This window comes from Sebastes umbrosus, chromosome 6 (genome assembly GCF_015220745.1).
Source record: "Sebastes umbrosus isolate fSebUmb1 chromosome 6, fSebUmb1.pri, whole genome shotgun sequence".
In the NCBI taxonomy this organism is placed as follows: domain Eukaryota; kingdom Metazoa; phylum Chordata; class Actinopteri; order Perciformes; family Sebastidae; genus Sebastes; species Sebastes umbrosus.
The window spans coordinates 31364564-31389034 of NC_051274.1; the positions used below are offsets into that span (position 1 = coordinate 31364564).

General features: G+C 39.9%; 1 protein-coding gene across 1 annotated transcript in view; it reads left to right on the forward strand.

The window, feature by feature from the left end:
• Positions 1-3490: 3490 nt before the first annotated feature.
• The window catches only part of ctnnbip1 (catenin, beta interacting protein 1), a 32452-nt gene continuing 11471 nt past the window's right edge, over positions 3491-24471 (forward strand). The window contains exons 1-3 of the mRNA XM_037772545.1: positions 3491-3692; positions 16908-17022; positions 20165-20255. Coding sequence (XP_037628473.1) covers positions 16927-17022; positions 20165-20255 — 187 coding nt within the window. The 5' untranslated portion in view covers positions 3491-3692; positions 16908-16926. The remainder of the gene's footprint in view (positions 3693-16907; positions 17023-20164; positions 20256-24471) is intronic.

Genomic DNA, 24471 nt, shown 5'->3' on the forward strand with positions numbered 1-24471 from the left:
CAAAAAGAAGTCTAATTGCATAGAAGTCTCTGAGAAAATGAGCCTACTTCTCACTTTATTCATTACCTCAGTAAACATGAGTTTATGGTCTCAATCGCTAGTTTCAAGTCATCTTCAATTGTCCGATCTGGGATTAACAACTTTAACCCTTTCACAGTGTGTTTTCAGTTCATGAAAGTTAATTAGTTAAAATGTCTTATTTAGCATTCGGTTATACTTAGCTCCACCCTCTTGTGTCTCTTCTGGTTGCAAATAACCAAGATGGCGACGGCCAAAATGGCTTCAAAACGGCAGTCCACAAGCCACTGGGTGACGTCACGGCGACTACGTCCACTTCTTATATACAGTCTATGCTTCAGGTTCATATATAACAGACAGATATGAGAGGTATCGCTTTTCTTGTCTAACTCTCAACAAGAAAGTGAATAGGTGTATATTTCCCAAAACTATTCCTTTAATGACAACTACCATAGAGTGCTCCAGGGATGACGTATTTTTGTAGGCCAACCAGGAAGTTAGCATCACACTCGGTTCACTCGACAAAAAAGCCAATGGGATTTTTCCATTGGATTTTTGGATTATTGCAGAAAAAAAGCTCTGTGGCAAACACAAGTTTATGAACACAACTTATATGATTTTTCAAGCATGAATGCAATCGCCAGAAGTAAAAAGCTAATGTCAGGCTATAAACGAACTACACCACGGTCGCATGAGCGTGAGTATACACAACGAGGCTGTAAAGGCGGACGAGTCGGCATGATGACGTATAGTAGTCTCATTTAGCCACTTGTTAGCAACCGCCTTTTTTAAGACACATAAAAGCTTCTGGGATATTTATTGATGTATTTTTTTCGTTCGTTAACATTAAAATCTCTTAAGCTTAAGACCTTATTTCAGGCATCTAACTAAAAACCCATCGACTTCCCGGCGAGGGAACCGGAAGTGTTAACATGCTAACTCATTTCCTGGTTTTAGGACTCATTCCTGTAGCACTCTATTAGCATCTGAAAAAAAAAGAAATGATCTCAGGTGTTAGACAAAGATATCATATAGATGTTGAATCAAAGGCTCAGAAGAAATATGTTAAAAACACGAGGCATTACGACCCAAATAAGAGTCTTGTATTAACCATAGACTTGTGGTTGTGTTTCTCAAAATGTGCCCTTTTTTAAAGTGTAAATCTTGTGTTCTATCTCAGATGATGCTATGTGTGTGTGTGTGTTTGTGTTTGTATTATTTTCTGATATTTAAGTTATGCACTGTGATTTCCATTTTTATTTTTGAACTGGTGTGCCAGGTGCCATGAAAGAGATGTCATGCTTGTGCTGTCACAAACACCTCTATTGTCTTTTGCTGTACGATTTAATGTCATGGTGCGTTCTGAATACTTTACATGCTGTGTATCTCGATGTCAGTCACGCAGAGAAGATGAAGATGCTTTTCATCGGCCCAAATGATCGCTACCGTTTGTACAATGACGAATTTTTACAGAAGAGCAGCTGTAGATTGCACAACGAGATGTTTTAATTTCCTCAAGCTACTGAAATATTCACCGTGGAAGAGGCTTTAAATGTGGGTCACCAATGTCCCTCAGTGTGGGCTCAGCTAAACACTGCTGCTTTAAGCCAGGAGGAGAGTTTATGAGCTACTTTTTGCAAATTGTAAAATAGACTGTTGTTGCCTTTTGAATTGATTGTAATTCATGAATTCTGTCAAAATGGTACAAATATTTTAACGTTCAGGCCTTATTTACATGTGTGCAGCTAAAGCTGGTACCATCCTGTCAGCATAGGTCCAATGTGGACCTGCATCCTGTTTTTACATGTGCTTCACTTGCTGTCGGGAGGGAAACATTCACTCAATAAACAGTTTGCAACATCATTGAGCAAAAATTCCATAATAACCTTTCAGCATATTGTAATTCAAGGGTTCTGAGAGATAACTAGATTTCTGGCTTTTTTCAGGCTTTAAAAAATCTAGCCCATGACGGAAGACTTTGGCCAATCACAGGTCATTTCAGAGAGAGAGAGCGTTCCTATTGGCTGTTCATTCAACGGAAGCAGCTGTCAATCACTGGCGAACTCCGATCAAACAGTCAAACAAGGCAGCGCTGATCAAATATGAATCAATATTCTGTTACATTAATGCCTATTTCTCTGCTCAAATGTTTTCAGAAACAGCTTGTAGTGTACTGTTTAGCTGTAAAATGAGAAAGTTTGCTACGGCTGTTGGGCGGTGCTTGGTATTTCCTCAACTGATCTCAACATGGCTGCCAGGTCGCAAATTTGTTTTAACGCCACTAATTTCTTTAACGTATTTAACGCAATCGATATTTCGAAGGTTGTAGCAGGCTGAGTTTTAAATTTAGAGTAAGATACTGGCATCATATGAAACTAGAAAAACCTAATGAATCCATTGGTACCAACCATGTCATGCTAGCTTGTCGCAAAGGAGGTTAAATAACGCTCCAAACTTACGCAAAATTTTGGGGAGGAAAAACTGGCATGGCCATTTTCAAAGGGGTCCCTTGACCTCTGACCTCATGATATGTGAATGAAAATGGGTTCCATGGGTACCCACGAGTCTCCCCTTTACAGACATGCCCATTTTATGATAATCACATGCAGTTTGGGGTCAAGTCATAGTCAAGTCAGCACACTGACACACTGACACACTGACAGCTGTTGTTGCCTGTTGGGCTGCAGTTTGCCATGTTATGATTTGAGCATATTTTTTTATACTAAATGCAGTACCTGTGAGGGTTTCTGGACAATATTTGTCATTGTTTTGTGTTGTTAGTTGATTTCTAATAATAAATATATACATATATTTGAATAAAGCAGCATATGTGCCCACTCCCATGTTGATAAGAGTATTAAATACTTGACAAATCTCCCTTTAAGGTACATTTTGAAAAGATAAAAAATGTGCGATTAATCACAATAAAACATTTTAATTGACAGCCCTATTTATCAGCTATAATTTAATTATCAGTATGATACAGAATAATATAATATAATAATAGATAATTTATCGGGCCCGATATATATACTCCCATGTTGATAAAAGTATTAAATACTTGACAAATCTCCCTTTAAGGTACATTTTGATCAGAAAAATAATATTTATATAAAATAAATATTTTAATCGATTGACATATACAGAGGTGTAAGCAGGAATGTAGTACATATAGAGAAGCTACAATATATATATATATATATATATATATATATATATATACACACACAGAGGTGTGAAAACAGTATGTAAAGTATATACAGGTAAATAAAGGTAAAGTGAATGTGAGTACTCGTAATGTGAGATTGTAAGATTTTGAACGAGGTATTTCTACTTTTACTCAACTAAAATATCTAAGTACTTCTTCCACCACTGGTGCTTAGAGGATCCATGCAGTCAGTATGTATTGTAATATCTCCTGATAATAGAGCCCTGGTGTAGAGAGCTGTGTGTGGCCCGGTAGCGGCCCCTGTGGCCGGTTAGCGGTACTGAACATCCAGCAGGAGTCTCTCTCTCTGCGTTGAGAGAGCCAGCAGCAGCAGCAGCAGCAGCAGCAGTAGTTCTCCTCAGCTCCGCCGACTGGAGGGATGTGACCCCGGAACAGGACGCCCTCCTACAACAACACACCATTCAAACACACAGCAGAGAAGAAAAGAAAAGCTGGACCAGGAGGGGTAAGCTCGTTATGTCTCGTCTTCTTTAAACAGGAGCACACATAGTCAGGGAGGTTATAGAGCCGATATAATGAGTTTGATTCCCGGCGTTCAACACTTCTCCTTCCTGCAGAGAGAGCAGAGAGAGCAGCGGTACCTGGATGTGTTCTCACAGCAACTTCATTCAGGCTTTTGTCTCGGGCATGCTAACAGAGCTAGCTCGGGCTGGTTAGCATTGGCTGCTTTTGCCTAAAAGGTAGCGCAGGTTTAGTTGAGACTGAATGATTGTGAGGGTCAAATGAACGCCATTAAGTGAACTGTCTATATATATATTATCCACCACGGATATTGGTAAAGATTCATGTCGAATAATGCGTTTTGCTGCCTGCTAGCAGAGAGAGAGCTGCTGCTACAGTTACAACAGTCCCGCAGCAGCTTGATAACACTCAGTCATGGTGTGTTTCTATCTCTTAAAACACTAAAGGTTCATTTTATTTCAGTCTGGCGTTCACATATTTTAGTTTTTTGGGTTATTATTAAGTCAGAGTTTGACTTTGAGGCAAACTAACGTTACTAAAAACTCATAAAATCTCAGCTAACGTGATGCAGACCCTCGTTCAACCGTTGGTTCAACCGTTGGTTCAACCGTCACTAGTAACGTTACCAACGGTTATTTAAACATTGTACGTTAGCATCATTCACTTTACCTTTATATACTTTCCATACTATTTTATACTGTTACACCTCTGTGTGTGTATATATATATATATTACTTCTCTATAGGTACTTCATTTATACTTACACCTCTGCATATATCTTTTTAGTAGGGCTGTCAATCAATTAAAATAGTTAATCGCGATTAATCAGATGGTTGTCCATAGTTAATTGTTCAAAATGTACCTTAAAGGGAGATTTGTCAAGTATTTAATACTCTTATCAGTCACAGTCATGGTGTGTTTCTAACTCTTAAAACACTAAAGGTTCATTTTATTTCAGTCTTGCGTTCAGATATTTTAATTTATTGGGTTATTTTTGAGTCAGACTTTGACTTTTAGGGAAACTAACGTTACTAAAAACTCATAAAATCTCTGCTAATGTGATGCAGACCATCGTTCAACCGATGGTTCAACCGTTGCTGGTAACGTTACCGGTTGAACCAACGGTTATTTAAACATTGTACGTTTGCGTCATAACTAGGGCTGTCAATCAGTTAAAATATTTATCACGATTGTCCATAGTTATCTGTTAAAAATGTACCTTAAAGGGAGATTTGTCAAGTATTTAATACTCTCATCAACATGGGAGTGGACAAATATGCTGCTTTATGCAAATATATGTATATATTTATTATTAGAAATCAATTAAGAACACAAAACAATGACAAATATTGTCCAGAAACCCTCACAGGTACTGCGTTTAGCATAAAAAATATGCTCAAATTATAACAAACATCTGTCAATGTGTCAATTTGCTGACTTGACTATGACTTGCCCCAAACTGCATGTGATTATCATAAAGTGGGCATGTCTGTAAAGGGGAGTGAACGGGGCCCCGCCTCCAACGCTGTATCCTTTATACATCCATGGACGGTACCTGCGACATCTTCATTCACATATCTTGAGGTCAGAGGTCAAGGGACCCCTTTGAAAATGGCCATGCCAGTTTCTCCTCGCCAAAATGTATTGCAAGTTTGGAGCGTTATTTAACCTCCTTCTCGACAAGCTAGTATGATATGGTTGGTATCAATGGATTCCTTAGGTTTTTCTAGTTTCATATGATGCCAGTATCTTCAATACGCCGCTACAACCTAAAAATCGCACGTTGCGTTAATGCGTTAAAGAAATTAGTGACACTAAAACAAATTTGTGCTGATGCGTTACCATCTCGTTAACTTTCACAGCCCGACTGTATTATTATTATTGCCAAATTGCTTTTATTGACTTAACAAGCGCAGCATCTACAAACTCTGATACAGTAGGTCGCAATATGTACCTTAAAGTTGGTTTGCCATCTGCCAATGAAGAAGAAGAGAAGAAGAACGACGACTACAACAAGCGTAGCACGCTAACTAGAGAACCAAACACGTCGTCGTCAGTAAGGATGTTTTTTCAAGGGACCCCTTTGAACATGGCCATGACTGTTTTTCCTCGGCAAAATTTATTGCAAGTTTGGAGCGTTATTTAGCGACACGCCAGTATGACATGGTTGGTACCGATGGATTCTTTAGGTTTTCTTGTTTCATATCATGCCAGTATCTTCACTCTAGCTTTAAAACTGAGCCCGCTATGACCTCCGATCGCAAGCTGCGTTAAAGAAATTAGTGACATCCAAACAAATTTGCATTATCATCGCGTTAACTTTGCTAATCATAACAGATTTAGCAGACTACATGTACATGACACATGCCTACATGTAGCATTAAATACAAATGACAGACCCGTTTATCCCACTCACCAAACACCTACCAGTCAGCCGAGGCTTAGAGAGCATTTAAAATGCTGCTCCAGCCACAAAAGCTACTGTACAATTTCATGTTCAAGTTTTCTTTTCACACAACTCCTTCATTGGGTTTTTTTTCTATTTTTGGATCATGCCACCCATTGATGCATTGTGCCACGCTGCCATTTACAGTGTCTGCTTTCCCCCCCTCCACATGTCAGATAGCTGACAGCCCTTTGAGTGGTGAAGCTGGCACCCTGCCGGCAGCGGGGCATTGATGAGGGCTGCAGCCGCTGGGTATCAGGGCTTGGCCACAAGCGAGCGGCTCTGAATCCTCCTGGCAACTAGCGGAGTGGGTCATGGACCACAGTATGTCAAGCCTGCCTTAGTTTGCACATTCCCCTAACTGGGGAGAGAGATTAGGACCCCTCGCCTCCTCACATTGATGGCAGGTGCTCTTCCGCGGCTGCTTGAGCCCCCGATGGGACCTCATCAGCTGCCTGGTTCATCTCACAACCTCTCGCTCCGTGTTTGGCACGCACACATGATGATACCAGAGCCTCTTATTCATGCCGTGCACACCCAGTCCAAATGACAGAGGCCTCCAGATGACCACCAAGTCCTTATGACTGTTTTAAAGATTCAAACTTGTATGCACCGATCTACCTTTTTCAGTCCCGATACCGATACCTGGGCTTTGTGTATCGGCTGGTACCGATCCGATACTAGTGTTTGATTAATAAGCTGTATGCCTCACTGTGTGGAAGTGACTGGGCTCATTCTGTTATGTGTAAGGCAACATCAGGCTGGACTTAAACATTGCTTTCTTAACTTTGTAAAATAAAATGTGACCAATAAATACATAGATATACATTTATTGAATTATTTATTATTAAATTCATAAATTGTACACCAGTAACTTGGTAAAAAATCTTCAAAACTAACAGGAATTACAATTCAAGTGTAAACCTTTTTTAATGCAGCAACAAATTGGTCAAAACTTAAAGAGGAATTACAATTTAAGTATATAATGTATATAGTGTATAAACATAGAATTTAACTAAATAGATTGGCCCCATTGTTGCTGATATCCAATCCAGCTATTTGAATCAGTATCTGCCCAATCCAGATACCAGTATTGGTATTGGTGCATGCCTACAATCTCGAGAGTGTAGCCATCTTTCCGGTTTCCTGTGCACTTGCAATGCATTGTGTTGTTCCAAGGACCCAAGCACGTAGATCCTATAACTTTAAGATTTTTATTCCCTGCCTTGACGTTGGCGCTTTTGAAATCTTGCAGCCACACCCCCCCAAGGGACCAGCTTAAGGCAGCAGCTTCTGTTTCAATTCCTTGGAGGGACCCCGAGGACTGAGCTAAAGATGTTCTGAGATCATAGGCCTGATTTAATTATCTTGTATAGGATGCTGTTGAAAAACTCGGCTGTGTCGAATATAGTTTCGTGGGATCATTTGCATGATCAGGTTGCCTAGATTTTGTAAAATGCTTTTGCTGAAGAAATTTCATAGAAGTTCTTAATTGAACTGTAGCATTACAAATGTATAAGTTATTATTTGTAGGGTTTGAAGAAGCTAAATAATGGGGAAAATGTTTTTTATTATCTAGGAACATTTTTCCAGTAACATAAGGTTGGCTTGCAGTGGTAGTCGGTATTACCGGTGTTACACGGTGTTCAGGCATACACCGATTACGTTACCTGCTCACTGCCCCCACTGTGGTTTGCTTTTTTTTTTAAATAGAAATAAAACCCATTTAGTTAATTTTCGCGTATCAGTGATGTTGTGTAGGGATGTGACTGTGAGGAAATTTTCCATCTTGTGACAGCACCGGTGTTACCGATTACACCAGACACTTTACAAAAAAAGAACATGGTCAATATGTGTAACGCGCTTACTTCGATTTTTACCGTCGGATGGCGGTGTATCTGGCCTCTCCGGTGGAGCTTTTGCTGCAGGGCTGCAGGTTTCCACCCGACGCTGCCCCGCAGCACACACCGTCTGTTACCGCTCCGTCCTCCTCACGGCGATTGCCTCATTAACGTTGTGGTTCCCTTATAGCATTGGGTTTAAATCTGAAATATTGCCAAATAGGCACTTTTGCTTTTCGCTTCGACACCAAATCCTCTGCCATCATCTTGTCTGTCAACTCTCTCTCTCGTCCCGTGTGTGAAATCTGACTCCTGCTACTCTGAGCTGAGACCCCGTACGGAGCAGACACTTTCACTTTCAGTTTGTAGCGTCTGTTGTCCAACTATGTACTAGCTATTTGGCAATATTTCAGATTTAAATCCAATGCTATACGGGAACCATAACGTTGATGAGGCAATCGCCGCGAGGAGGACGCATGGAAACCTGCGGCCTTGCAGCGAAAGCTCAACCGAGACGCCAGACACACAGCCACCTCTACAGATATTGAGCTTAATCTTTTCTTGTAAAATGTCCAGTGTAATCGGTAACACCGGTGTTGTCACAAGTTTATTAACCGGTGGGAAAATGTCCTCACCGTGACATCCCTAACATAAGGTATACATTTGTCTAATGTCATGTCCTGCCTACTGTAACTCCCTCTCTGTAGGTCCTGGTGTTAACTTAATGTGGCACAGAAATACTCAAAGGACAGTTAAGCACACCCAGAAACCCAGCTATGAACTAAGCCTGTACAGTTGAGCAGGATTGTTTGAGTTCATGCCTCACGTGTTGACAACAAGACATGACCTACTTATCAATCATGTTTTCACAATCCAGTTCATCACCATTGTCCCCAAATACTGTAGCCATTGTTGTGGGCACTGTACATGTGAGGAGATGGCTTCACACACAAAGGCAGCATGCAGACACCCAGCAGGTCCGAGCCAGAGCCTTTCTGGTCGGCAGTGTCTGGCCCGTCTGGCTCACGCTGTTTCAGGACCCCCACGCTGCTCCGACACCCACAGGGAGTCAATCTGCTGGGTGTCCGGCTGGTCAGACGGGTTTCGTTGTGTCTGCTGCAGGTTTGGATGGGTAGAAGCTGGCCAATAGGACTGACATCACTATCAAAATTGTCATATAGATATATATATATTCTTGTGCCGCAACATCCATTCAATCGATTAACTGACAGAAATAAATTGTCATAGGGCTGCAACTAATGATTATTTTCATTGCCGATTAATCTGTTGATTATTTTCTCGATTAATCGATTAGTTGTTTGGTCTATAAAATGATGAAAAATGTCGATCAGTGTTTCCTCAAAGCCCATGATGACGTCCTCAAATGTCTTGTTTTGTCCACAACTCAAATATATTCAGTTTACTGTCCAGAACATTTTCTTATTTAACAAGCTGGAATCAGAAAAACATCTGAGAATATTGATATTTTTCCTTAAAAAATTTCTCAAACCGATTAATTGATTATCAAAATAGTTGCCGATTAATTTAATAGCCCCCTTTGAAAATGGCTATGCCAGTTTTTCTTCGCCAAAATTTAGCCCTACTTTGGAGCATCATTTAGCCTCCTTTGTGAGGAAGCTAGCATGACATGGTTGGTATCAATGGATTCTTTAGGTTCTCTAGTTTCATATGATATCTGTATCTTCTCACTTAGCTCTAAAACTGAACTGAACCAAAGTAATCATTTGGTGCAGCCCAATTTTCTCTGTACTATTAAACGGTGTGACAAGATTACTTAAAGATAAACAATCCAATTGATGTTTATTTTGTTGAATGAGAATATTATTCTGTCCTAATTTCAGTAGTTGTTTTAATAGGTTTCGTGACATGTTTAGCCATCAGTAGAAGTGTGAGTGAGAGAGTGTGTGTAGCTACCTGCAGTGACACAGCTGCTCTGTAGAACCAGGCCAGGTTGTTGGCAGCTCAGCTGGCAGCCACACCAGGCTTCTAGCCTACTGAAGTTTCTCACACATTTGCTTGGGATGTTGGCGCAGCTCATGATTGAATTCTTAGTTATATTTCCTCCTCGGTTTTTGCTGGAGCCTGTTGACCTCTCGGGGTCTTATAGAGTTCAGGCGTTTAGCGTGTAAGGCCAGTTTGTCAACGGCGTTCGTTTAAGACTAAACTCAGTTTGTCCCGTCAACTTAGAGGTTTGTGTCTTGTTTTTCTGCTCGCAGGAGGAATTTCTTAAACAATAAGACATTGTGCGTTATGTGCACAGCTGATCCCAGAGCCAATAACAAGCCCGACAAGTGGACCGGGCCATGTGTGACTGGGCCGGTGTGCTTTGGCAGCCTCTGCCCTTCATGACCCTCGGCAAATGTGAGGGCCTATCACATTGCATACTGTAATCTCTGGCAGCAGATCCCCGCTGCACCGTGTGGCCCGGTCACAGTGTTGAAATAGTCTTCTCCCTGTTGTTGTTTCTCACAGACACTAATGGACACTGATACACAAGTGTACAGAAGAAATCTGGAATGCAGAGGCCATGAATAGGCTGCTCTCTATCTTTTAAGCAGCATTACTGAATGTGTAATTTGTCATGTGTGCAGTAGATACTGTAAGATACGACGGAGTATAAGCCAACATTGAGGGGGAAAAAAATAGTAAAGTCATAATATTACGAGAAAAAAGTCATAATTTAATGAGAATAAAGTCATACTATTTAAAGAAAAAAAGTGGGAATATTACGAGAATAAAGTCATGGGGCAGTTTCCCCATCAGGTTCCTGTGGTTCTTTCTTCGGAATAAACGCAGTTTCTTGCACAATCTTTTCAAGGTCCTGATACTGATGATGATGATGTGGTGCTGATGTGCCAAAAGATGAAGTATTTGGTTATTTGTGAAACCTAAACTAAAGTATAACTTCACAAGATGCTCCACGTTCCTCATTTTCACACAGACGCGTAGATGCTCTATTTCCCCTCTCAAATATTCTCATAATATTACGACGTATTTTCTTGTAAACCTATGACTTTATTTTAGTAATATTATGACTTTATTCTCGTAATATTATGACTTTATTCCCATGATATTATGAATTTATTCTCGTAATATTATGACTTTATTCTCGTAATATTATGAATTTGTTCTCGTAATATTATGACTTAATTCTTGTAATATGAATTTATTCTCGTAGTATTATGAATTTATTCTTGTAATATTATCACTTTTTTCTCGTAATATTATCACTTTTTTCTCGAAATCTCCGATTTATTTTTTTTCCTCAATGTGGCTCTAATACTCCGTCGTAGTAAGACACTGCAGTACTTTAATCTCGATTAATCGCGATTAACTATTTTAATCGATTGACAGCCCTAGTTTTATCTAATAAGATACAGTTTTCACTCTGTTCATCTCAGAGGTTTCATTCACATATCTTGAGGTCAGAGGTCAAGGGACCCTTTTGAAAATGGCCATGCCAGTTTTTCTCACTAAAATTTAGCGTAACTTTGGTGCATTATTTAGCATTCTTCCTGACAAGCTAACATGACACGGTTGGTACCAATCGATTCCTTAGGTTTTCATATGATACCAGTATCTTCTCTCTAGCTTTAAGACTGAGCCCGCTACAACCTGAAAGACAGAATAGCGGCCATGCCGTGATTATTAAGAGGTTGATAGTTTATATAATAAAATATTGATACTATGCTGTATCAATTGTTTTTCCCCCCACCCCTAAACAATCTATTAATTTTCATATCGATTGTGTGTCCCACCACTACCTCATGTACAGATTGGAAATCTGAAGCTAGTCCTCGTGTTGCTTTTTTCTGTTAGATTTCTCAGTTGAGTATCAGCGATGCTGTGGTTTTAGCTTGGCTGCCTAAAGGGGCTCGATGTCTCAGCTCAAACCAGCATCACAACACTGACAAGAGCCCAACAACACGGGCAGAGAGAGAGAGAGAGAGAGAGGGGGGCTGGGATTAGGCCTAGATCAGCTTTAAAGAAAGCCTTTGATTACGTCTGGAATATTAGCTGCATGCGTCTGAGGCTGGCTGAGCATCCCTCGAGGGATTAGTGTTGAGCCAGCCCACCTCGAGAACCGAACATCAGGCACACACAAAGGACTGACAGGATCCTTATTGTGGTCCTTGAAATGATTTAAGACATGTTAACACAGAAGAGCATGAACATCAGAATAATGCTAGAATGACCCGAGTAGACTAAACATAGGAAGGTTTCTTTTTCCAGAACACTATTTATAGGTTTTAGCACAATTGTGTCATTTGTAATTTTCCTGTTTGTCACTGCATCCTGATCAAATCAATCATTTTATAAATTGTTTTTTCTTCTTTTTTGTTGAGCAGTCTTGTAAAAAATTATTTAATGGATGTGTCGGATCATACAGATATCATACCAATATCAGCTAAACGGTGGTTTAGATGGTTTGACCAAGTGGCAAACATGTAATTCAGAAGTTGTTCTCTATAAACGGAAGAGTTTGTCTTCCCAGAAGAGTTTAATCAGAACACAGCTTGCAGAAATATTAAGACATATTACAGAGACATCATGTCCATCTTTTACAATGAATGTATTGCTTTTTGTATAATAGAAAGGTGGATGTTTGGAGAGATTGTTTTTACCAGGTCATTTTGGCAAAATAGCAGTTTGTCTAAGTGTTGAAAAGATTATTTGATTACTATAGAAAATGAAGCATTAATTAGTTGTTTAAATCATTTTATTACGCCAAAATCCCAAATATATGCTGGTCTCAGCTTCTCAAATGTGAGGATTTACTCCTTTTCATCATTTTAAATGATTTGGCAACCTGCAGGGAGCGTTTTTCAGTGTTTTATGAAAATCTTTAGGTTTTGGATAAAGCAAACAATTTGAATCTTACGTTAGTGCTCTGGGAAATCTATATAATTCAATTTTCACTATTGTTTATATTCATTAGGGCTGCAACTAACGATTATTTTCATTGTTGATTAATCTTAATTGATTTCCAATAATAAATATATACATACATTTGCATAAAGCAGCATATTTGCCCACTCCCATGTTGATAGACAATTAAATACTTGACAAATCTCTCTTTAAGGTACATTTTGAACAAATAAAAAATGTGGGAATAATTGTGATTAATCACAATTAAATATTTGAATTGATTGACAGCCCTAGTTATGACTACTACATTTCTGGTGTCGTGACATTGCCAAAAGGTGTTGTCTTATCTTTCTAGAAGACAAGGTGCAACAAACATCCATTAATATTCAGGCATATTTTGAGACTTGTCAACTTGAACATTTTCACGTCTGCCGCTGCACAAAAGGGCCGATATATTCCACATTCATCATCTGTATAAATAGGCCTACTGCTTTCATGACTGAGGCATTTCTGATCCTCTGATGTTTTTGCGTTTGAAGTTTGAAAACTGGCCATATTTAGTAGCATCTCTGCCCAGGCTGCTGACTGTTTTGAGGGTTGCAATTTGTATTTTTACCAGCTTGAAAACAACACATTTTATCTTATCCCACTTTCACAGCGATGTATCTGCTATAAGAAGAACAAACGAAGTGTGCAAAATCCCATAGGGAGAATCTCTCTAGGAGGTAGAAACAACGTGGAAATGTAAATGAGGTTGATCAGTCAGTATTGTCTTGACAAGTGAGTCACGTTAAAAAAAAGAGGAAAGGATGCCATTCTTTTGTGGATTTCACCTATTCTTCCTCAGGCTGGAAGGAGCAGAAAGACTCATTTGCAGATGACTATTTTGGGCAGCTACAGAACTGGAATCATTACAGTTCTGGTACTCAGTGAACTGGACGACAACATGCACACAACAGTGATTAACACTGTGCATAATTATGTAACGGGTAGTTTCATCCGTGCAATCCTGCCGAACAAACTAGCTTTCCAACCATGTTTATAATTCCATCAATGCGCCAGATGGTACTCGGCTGCCTGGCGTACAATGCCTCGCTGCCACCGACTTAACCTCTAAATAATGGCTTCCTGGGTATCACTGCTGGATTACAACGTTTTAAACACGCCGGGTCACGATCAAGTTCACTTCAACATCATTTTAAAGCCAAAAATGTCATACTGCTTATCCTCATAGGCAGGTGTATTATCAGAGGCCTGTATCTTGAAATATTTGTCAATGTGAATTCTGCAACTAATTATTTTCATTCTGAACTATTGTTGATTCTTTTTTTTATAATTAATCCTTTCATTTTCTATGAGCATACACAATACTGAAAAATGAAATTATATAGATTTCCCAGAGCCTAAGGTGAGATTCAAATTGTTTGCTTTACAAATATTAAATTTAAAACGATGAAAAGGAGTAAATCCTCACATTTTAAGAAGATTAAACTAGAGCTGCAATGATAAATCAACTAGTTTTCAACTACTAATTTAATCCCCAACTATTTTGATAAATCGGTTTCAGTAATTATTTTTAAGAAAAAATGTCAAAACTTTCAGTTTTTTTCTTATTCCAGCTTCTTAAATGTGAATATTTTCTGGTTTCTTTGACAGTAAACTGAATATCTTTGAGTTGTGGATAAAACAAGACATTTGAGGACGCCATCTTGGGCTTTGGGAAACACAGATTTCTGACATTTTTTTAGACTAAACAACTAATCGAATAATCGAGAAAATAATCAACAGATTAATCAACAATGAAAAAAATTGTTAGTTGCAGCTCCCATGTTACTCTATCAACATGGGAGTGGGCAAATATGCTGCTTTATTCAAATCTATGTATATATTTATTATTGGAAATCAGTTACTAACACTAAACAATGACAGATATTGTCCAGAAACCCTCACAGGTACTGCATTAAGCATAAAAAAATATGCTCAAATCATTACATGGCAAACTGCAGCCCAACAGGCAACAACAGCTGTCAGTGTGCTGACTTGACTATGACTTGCCCCAAACTCCATGTGATTATCATAAAGTGGGCATGTCTGTAAAGGGGAGTGAACGGGGCCCGCCTCCAACGCTGTATCCAGTTCTCTTTATACATCCATGGACGGTACCTGCGGCACTGTAGAAAAACGAGTACATCACGTTTTCAGAATTTTGGCATCGACTTGGTACCGAAGTATCGGTTCTCATGATATCCCTAAATTAGAGTAATCCTGCTCTCTTCAGTCACTCTCTCCACTCGTACGCAATGACCGTTTTATTCCCAGCGAGCTTCTGATGCACGCCGACGGGCGCTCCTTAGTTTCTACATCATGCTTCACTCTGTATGTCGTCTCACTGGTGGGTCCCTCTGCCTGCAGTCTTAGCTCGTCCATTTGTCCTGCGCGAGGAGCCTCGGAGACGCGATCAAACGAGTCGCTGCTGCTGATAAGAAGACACACTGCCACCCCCCTTCACCCTCGCCACCAACATCCTCCCTGAAGGTGTACTGACACCAGCGAGTCTCCATCTTTTCATGGCTGTCTTGCTTTGAGACTCTCCCAATTAAACCACGGCTGACGCTCAGGCGGAAGTGAATAACTAATGTCCTCCTCAGTGTCCTGTGGCTGAAAACAGACAGGAAGACAAAGTCAAGCGTTGGGCTATTTGCTTGCAGTAAACAGCCACCAAAGGTTGCTATAATTATAAGGACTATTGCCAGAAGCTTGGTCTCCAGCTGCTCTAATCTGGATGAATCCACACGCTCACAGTGGCACCCGAACGCCAGCCAATGGCCGACGGTGCCCCATTCATCCTTCTCCCCCCTTCGGGCTCGGGGAAGTGGGGACGGCGAGCCAGCTCCTCAATTAAATATAACCCCACATCAAACGGCCTGTCAACATGCATTAGTGGTCCTTTGTATAGATAAGAGGCCAAAATAAATTGCCAGAACTATCATAGTCACTGCGGCTCCCTCTGGCTTTTTTATGAAAGATTCTCAGGGGAGGACAAATCCTGACTTGCATACTGATATTCTCTCCATTAAATCTGATTTATTAAACCAGATTTATCCTTTTTAAAGATTTCTTTTCTTTTCTGTCTTCTTTTCACGATTTCAATTAGCACATTTAGGTTGGATATCACGCCACGCCGCGTGCCTCGTCTTGTTGGTGCGATATAACGGAGATCTAATGCGACAACAGCCGACCTTGATGTGTGTGTGCTATCACAGCGGAACCTATCCCTTTTCTGTCATCCGCATTAGCTCTGGCAGCTCCTTTTATCGCCTTCTTCCCCCCCTCCCTTTTTCTACCCCTTTGCCTATATTTTGCATCTACGCAGACTGACAGAGAAAATAGGTCATTAGTTAGATGGAGAATATGAGATGGAAGGAGCAGGCAGGGGCGAGATCTGTGTGAAAACTACCATGCAATATTAATGACAGACATTCACACTGTGAACTTGCACTATGACTGCACCGAGACAAGGCCTCTGACTTCTAATATCACCACTGTTTGTTATGATATTGTATGAATGAAGTGCTTATCACACAGACTACAGTCTGTGTTATTTACCCTAATAGTAGGACCTCTAGTTCCAGCCTGGTGCTGCTGTACGCCCGAGAAGTCTGGTTAGAAAAACATCTGATAATGCAGTTATATGTTGTAATATCTGCTAAAGAATACTGCCACGGATTATATGACTTATCCAATAAATGTTCTTTTTAAGAAGCTTTATATACAGAAGAATACAAACTCAAAAGGAGCAGAAGAAAACAAGTAAAATTGCAATTTAGCTGTCGCTTTTCAAGTCTGCAGGTGTTCATAATCAAAAGATTTTAATAGTCAGTGTCAATTTATGGCCTGTTAGATGGTGAAACAACCTGGTGTTTTAAGTGTTTTTAACCTCTAATAACACTGTGAGTGTTTGCGTAGCTGTAATTTTTTTTCGCAGGTCTTGTGTAACGTGGATTTTTGTTTTTTTGTCCAGAGCCACAGGAGCAGGGGGGATGAACCGCGAGGAGGCCCCGGGGAAGTCTCCTGAAGACATGTACATCCAACAGAAAGTGCGGGTCCTGCTCATGCTAAAGAAAATGGGATCAAATGTAAGTGCAGTGTCTTGACTTAACGCAAACTATGGTCATGTGGCATTTTAAATTTGGGTATTTGTCCACATTTTATAGATTAAAAAAAAACAGCATTAATTGAGTTTTAGCGCTGCCTTTTGTCCAGGTCGTGCTCAGAAACCATCATTACCATGTCAAAATATTTGTGTCGTTGGCTAGATGGAAGCAAAAGGAGAAGCTTTATAGATCTGTTATGAAAAAAATGCACAAAATAGATTCACAATAAATAAATAAAGACCTCCATCTGAGTTGTTTATGCTTAAGTGTAGAGTAGTGTGGCACCAGTGTGTCTATTCTGGTGGAGAGGCAGACTGAAGCCTATGCTAAACGTGAAATTCAAATTGACATGGCAGTCAGTTTGTCATTTCTTGTTGTCAAATCTTACTTAACTCAGCAAATATATGCGCCCAATTTTGTATGTCTGCATTAGTCAGAGCAGATAGCAGCTCCGCAGATGTGTTTTCTGTTCAGGTAGTGAGCAGTGTGACAGCGTGGAGGAACTGAGCAGAGACAAACTAATTTGCAGCCTCTGGAGAACAAAAAAACCTGCTAAAGCTCGTACTTCAAAATGATTACAAGCTTACAGAAGCGAGTATATTATGTAAACGTCCTTCAAACCTTTCTTTTTAAAAGATAAACAGATTTAAAGGTGAAAAATGTGTGTATATGCAGCGGGGTTGTCCCGAATACCATTTTTTGAGCTTCGGTAGTAATCAACAGCGAATATACAAAGCTTTGGCCAAGTGCTGTTTTTATCCTTCGTGTGGAAGGTGCACACACGTGTCTGTCTGCGCTCAGCGTCTCCTGCCCTCATTCCTCTGTGTGCAAGAGTGTAGACGTACCTCAAAGTCACGTTTGCGGGCCCTCTCTCCCTAAACGGCGGTGTTTTTAGGCAGATTTCTCTGCACATTACACACCGCCTCTCTGGCGGTGCCCTGAGCCCGCCATCGGTTGCATCAGAGAACGCTCCGACATAGGCAACGCCAGTGAGGGCTCTGGCTTGGCTCGTCTCCATGACATGACTCAGGGAAAGGGCAAAACATTTCTTTTTACAATAAACACTTGAAATGATGAAGGCACTTGCAAATGACAAGGTAGTACAAAATGTAAACCATACTTTGGTGTTTAATATTTACCTCTACGTAAGATTTCATTAAACGTGTTTTAATGGACGACTTAGTGCTGCAACACAAGTCTTCCGGTTTAATTAAAGGCATTCATTTATTACATATTATATATTCTACAGTATTGTTATTTGTTATTGAATAATAAGCATTTTCTAAAAGGGTAATTGCTGCGACTGATAAAATCAGTTTGTGCTGCCTGTCATTTCATGCAACAAAAACATCTACAGCTGCTGGCTGAATTGAGAGCATGAAATGGGTCATCATTGCCTCTTGTGTGCTACTTTGATGCTGTAAGTGCTCCATCTGTGTGGACATAAGCTCGAGAGTGTGCAGTTCTTTGGATGCTGTTGCACAAGTGTTATGTGATAGTCAAAAATATCTTAATTAAGATGCCTTCTGTTCTGATACTGTAATTACACGGCTAAACGCTGGTGGGAGAATAGCCCAGTCACTATTGTCTGTCTAGGTCAAATGTGAATCCATTCCCAACAGAAGTATTTTTGTAGGTTTGTTGCTATAATAGATTTTTTCTACAATTAGATGTCGGTTTCCAGGCAACAAACAAGTTTGTTTCCCAAAGCTTCAAACCACAAAGTTGAAACACTAGTTACTGAGAGACAACATGATGAGATGCTCTACTTTCACTGATTGAAAGACCGATTGTGTGATTGTTCTCACTGCAGTAGAATACAACAGCAACAACATTTTCTACCATCACTGCAGTTGAATAACATTTTCTCCGATCAGTCTTAAAAACATCTTTCACTTTCTAAATGGGCAGAAACTGTCAAATATTCCTGTGACCCTGAAATGATTGCAGACAGAGATGTTTACCAAAACACAAAAGGAGAGCGAAAACATAAATCAATTATTTCTATTAACTATTTCATGTAAAAACTCATGTGGGAGAATTATACGACGGAGTATTAGGGCCACATTGAGAAATAAAAAAATTAATCTGATATTACAAGAATAAAGTCATAAGTTTACGAGAAAAAAGTCGTAGTATTATGAGAATAAAGTCATAATATTATAGAGTAGTAATTTTACATGTTATTTTAGAGGGGAAATAGAGCAGCTGTGTGAAAATGAGGAACGTGGAGCATCTTCTGAAGTTATACTTTAGTTTAAGTTTCACAAATAACCAAATACTTCATCTTTTGGTATATCAGCACCACATTATCATCAGTATCAGGACCTTGAAGAGATCGTACAAGAAACTGCGTTTATTCCGAAGAAAGAACCACACAGACCTGATGGGGAAATTGACTCTTTTGTGGAGGAGGAAATGACTTTTTTTCTCGTAAAGTTATGACTTTATTCTCATAATATTATGACTTAATTCTCGAAATTTACGATTTTTTAATACTCCGTCGTCGATTTATGTTGATTGAAATTTGATATAAGCAATCGGCATGAGAAAAGCATACCCGTGCTCTCCCTCAAGGTCATAAACTGTGTCTAAAGATGGACGACACGTTTCTACTTCCTCCCACTGTACAGAAGTGAAGCCAAAATATCCTGGATACAGGAGCTGCCATCTTGAGATTTTTATGTCATTTGGAGCCAGAGTCTGCGCAGTAGTGATCGGGTTTCGGAGCCGGGTTGTATCAAGGTCACCCACACGAACCAGTCGCGAGCCGAGCACGGACGCAGTTTGTCAGCGAGAGAGACGCACAGCTTCCAATCATGACGTCTCATTCCCTTTTTATAGCATCAAATAACTAATTAAAATCAAACTTATCAGCATGATAAGAACTACCTAAAATGTCAGAAACCATATTTGGGAATCATTATTTGACGTACAGTATACTTTGACTTTTTAGTTTGGCTCATGTCCCATCCATTAACATGGAGGGGGCAATCCAGATGTTTTGGCTTCACTTTTGGGGAGCCGTCATGTCGTCCATCTTCATATACAGTCTATGCTCAAGATCAAATTTAGTTTTCTTGTTTGATAACTTGACATTGTCACTTTGTGTGCTCCTCTTCAGCTTACGCCCAGTGAAGAGGCTTTTCTCCGGAATTACGCAGGTGTGGTCCACAGTCAGATGAGTCAGCTACCACAGCACAACATAGACCAGGGTAAGTCTGACGCACGCACGCAAGCACATACACACACACACACACACACACACACACACATTTAAAATGCCGTAATCCAGCCAGTGTTATCATAGTTGCTGGGAGTTTTCATTTGTTTTTCATTCTACATTTGTCCTGAATTTTATTTCAGTGTCAAGTGTGATTACAAGCTTTTTTAGATACGACATATGTTGGATCAATGAGGGGGAAATGTACAAAAGATGCACATAACAACTAACATATTTCAATTCGGTTTGAACGGTTCACTCATAAGTAGAGATGTCCACGATAACAGAAATTTTGTAGACGATAGCGATACCAGTGAAATTTCACGATTCTCGATACGCAATTCAAGGTAAAAAAACTAAAACAAAACAATATTCCAGCTACTTAAATGTGTATATTTTCCGGTTTCTTTACTCCTCTATGACAGTAAACTGAATATCTTTGGACAAAACAAGACATTTGAGGCCTTCATCTTGGGCTTTGGGAAACACTGATCGACATTTTACAACATTTTTGGACATTTTATAGACCAAACAACTAATCGATTAATCAAGAAAATAATCAACAGATTAATCGACAATGACAATAATTATTAGTTTCAGCCCTAATTCATTGATGAAGGATGTTTTCTGTCTGTTTAAACAACTACAGACTAGTTGATCAAGTGTTACAAAGTGTTAGTTACCTTTTTCTACACAGGACAGTAGTTATATAGTTTTAGATGTTTGAAGGCGTTTACGAAACAGCTCACCACCTTCACATGTGTCACAGTGTTGCCCAGATAGAAATACAAGGGAAAATCCCTCCACACACGTCGCTCCTCTTAACCCCAGCAGGCCTAACGGGTTCCCTGACTGTGTGTGTGCTCTGAGGCTGACTCAGCAGCCCACCAGCAGCACCGTGAGATTACTCACACAGCAAACAGCGAGGCTGACTGGAACCCAGTGACTCACCCTCAGTGTATTGCTGCTTTCACCTCACCAGTGGCCTTCACATAGTTCAGATATTGACGTGTTTATATGATAAAGCAAATCACTGTTCATTATGGTTGTTACAAGACCTGTAATTTGACCTGATGGTCATGCCTTTTCAGGGCACCAGAGGGCGCTGTTGAGCTTTCTCTGTCTCCACAGTTTTTACATTTTTCAAACCACAAGAGGGTGCTGGATGAAACAAAACAGTGTGTGTATGTGTGGAGAGGCACTGCAGTTACCTGAGAAAGCAGCAGCAAATTGTTTCAGATTATTATTCGTTTTGTTATATTCTCTGTTAGTAGACTTATCAGCTGCTCCACAGGCTCAGACCAAACACGGGGCTGATAGATAGGAGCCCCGCTGTCTTCCTGTGGTAAACCTGCTGGGGCACCAGGCCTCGCTTTGTCGCTTATTACATTGGTCCCTAAGGGAGCTTTAAGTCAGGAAAATTGTCTGCGACACTCTACCTACAGTGAAGAGTTATGTCTCCTTGCCCGTGTCCTTTCTCTGCACGGAAAAAACATCAGCGGTGTTTGAATTGATAAATATGTGATTCTCTGTGTTGGAGAATGATTTTGATTATACAGGGTATTAAAGGAGACGCAGTGACTTTGTCTTTTTTTTGTCCTTCTCTGCTGTTTTAACCTGCGGGGTATTAAAACTGCGTCGTAACATTTTGTCAAATTCAGCCTCTTTCTGCAATAAATGTGATGCATCATTAGAATTTTAATGTGGATCGTTGCATCATGGGGCACGCAGTGTAGATTGCATTATTACAGCGTGTTTCTTCATCAAGCAGCAGGAACATTAAGCATTGCATCAGACGGGAAGGGGTGGTGGTATCACGTCTTTAAAAAGTGCAGCACCAAAAGTGAGATCAGCGCTGATTTAAAGTCATTCATTTTAGAGCTGCAACGATCAATCGATTAGTTGTCAACTATTAAATTAATCGCCAACTAATTTGATAATCGATTGAGTAATTTTTTAAGAAAGAAAAGGCGAAAGTTCTCTGATTCCAGCTTCTTAAATGTGAATATTTTCTGGTTTCTTTACTCCTCTATTACAGTAAACTGAATATCTTTGAGTTGTGGACAAAACAAGACATTTGAGGACGTCATCTTAGGCTTTGGGAAACACTGATCTACATTTTTCACCATTTTATAGACCAAACAACTAATCCATTAATCAAGAAAATAATCAACACATTAATCAACAATGAAAGTAATCATTAGTTGCAGCCCTAATTAATTTTTAAACACCTACAGACCAGCTGTCAGTTTGTGCTTCATATCATCGGCCTCTGTCTTCACATCCTTTAGTAGATGCAGGACTCCGTGTCTCTGTGCTGTCAATACTGCTAAGAAGAGCCTCATTAATTATGGATGAACATGACTGGTGAAATGTGCTCCGAGTATGCATTATACATCACAAAAATAGGCACATTTAGTGTGATTTGGCAGCCTGCCACCTCCTCGGTGTGCCAATAAATTATTTGTGGTCTGCGTCTTATCCAAAGTACCGTGATTAGGAGATAGATGGAGACTAGAGTGAATCACTTTTAAATATCCAGCGCTGAAGGACAGCAGTTTGTAGGTATCATCAGCACATTCGGGATCCTTTGAGGTGGTGTGAAGTCCACTATTTGATCATCTCATTTAGACTTGGTAATAGGGGGAGGGGAATAGATGAAAGAAAGCATTTTATTGCCTAGCAACTTGTCATTGTGCCTCTTAAAATGTAATTTTACAGAAAACAAAAAGTGTGAAATATTACAAAGTAAGATTTTATTTGCTACCTGTTCAACATTTGATTGAATTTCAATTTTAATTGTACTGGACATGACTGTAAATCAGGTTGTATTCATGTGGTTCAGTGTGTCCTCCTCACTTTATTATAATGACAGAAGGCCTTTTCCCTCATCCGTCTGTATGCAGCATTAGTACTGTCTGTCCCAGTTGACCCCATCACACTCTGCAGCAGCCAGACAAACACCTTCTGTGACCAGCCAGCAGATTTCCACACAAAGGTTGTTTGTCTGTGTCTGATCTGGTATCATTGATGTATCTGCTCGCAGCAGTTCCACCTTCAGACCTCACACCCGTCCGGTCGAGTAGCTTCAATTCATTTTATTTTTTCTGCACAGGTTAGCTTGAGCAAAAGTATGAGAAAGACAAAGAATAATATTATCCACTTTGAGCTGATGGCATCAAATCCACTTCCTGCTTTTTGATACCATTTGACAGAGCTGTTTTTAAAAGCTAATCTCCCCCCACCTGTACAGGCTTATGATAGAAATAGCCGAATATTGGTTTGCTAATAAAACGCACACTGTTCTAAACACGTTCTCATCCCAACTCGTCACATACTGACTCCGTGGCATCACTTTTCGGTCGCAGTTTAACGTGAAAATGAGACTTAAAGTTGTGAACACGGGACACGAACGATCAGCTGATTGTAACGTTAAAGTGAAATACATAGCTCTGTCTACGTATGCGATTCAACCGTTGTTTTTCATTAATTTCTCCGTGATCGCCAATGTATTTACAAAACTCTCGGTTCGTAAATTGCCTTAAAAGTAAGTTGAAAAAAAAATTAAATGTAACTATCATTCTTTTTTTCACTGGTGCATTTTTGTCTTCAGTTTAATGTACAGTTTGTTCATCAACAATTTTTTATTCAATAAGCATTTTGTTGTATTTTAGCAGAATACTAAAATCAGGAGAAAGGCAGAATTACGTAACCCTTTAGGGGTCACGGCAAGAGTTTTTTTGACGACTACTTTTGCGTTCCCTTGCTATATGTTTTGCGTTCCCTTGCAATATGTTACTTGTTACCTCACATATAGAAATAGACATCGCTCAGAAGGAATGGAAGAAGAAAAAAGTACTGCGAGGGAACATAACACATATTGCGAGGGGACTCAAAATATTGCGAGGGAACACAAAAAAATCCCTGAGTACAATATCGCAGTCTGCCGCGGTGTGTTTATTGTACGAGTTGACATCGCAATGGCGATAAAATAACGATATATTGTGCAGCCCTACTGTACTCCCCATATTATGATGTAAAAACTGTCTGCACCACAGAGTTATTATTCAGTATGACCCCAAAAAAGAGCACTGAAACAGAGCCCCCCAAAACCCAGGCCTCACTTAATGAGTCCACACTTAATTTTCAATCACAACAACAGCGTTTAAACATATCATGCAAACGAACTCTTGCTCGCCCTCCGCTCC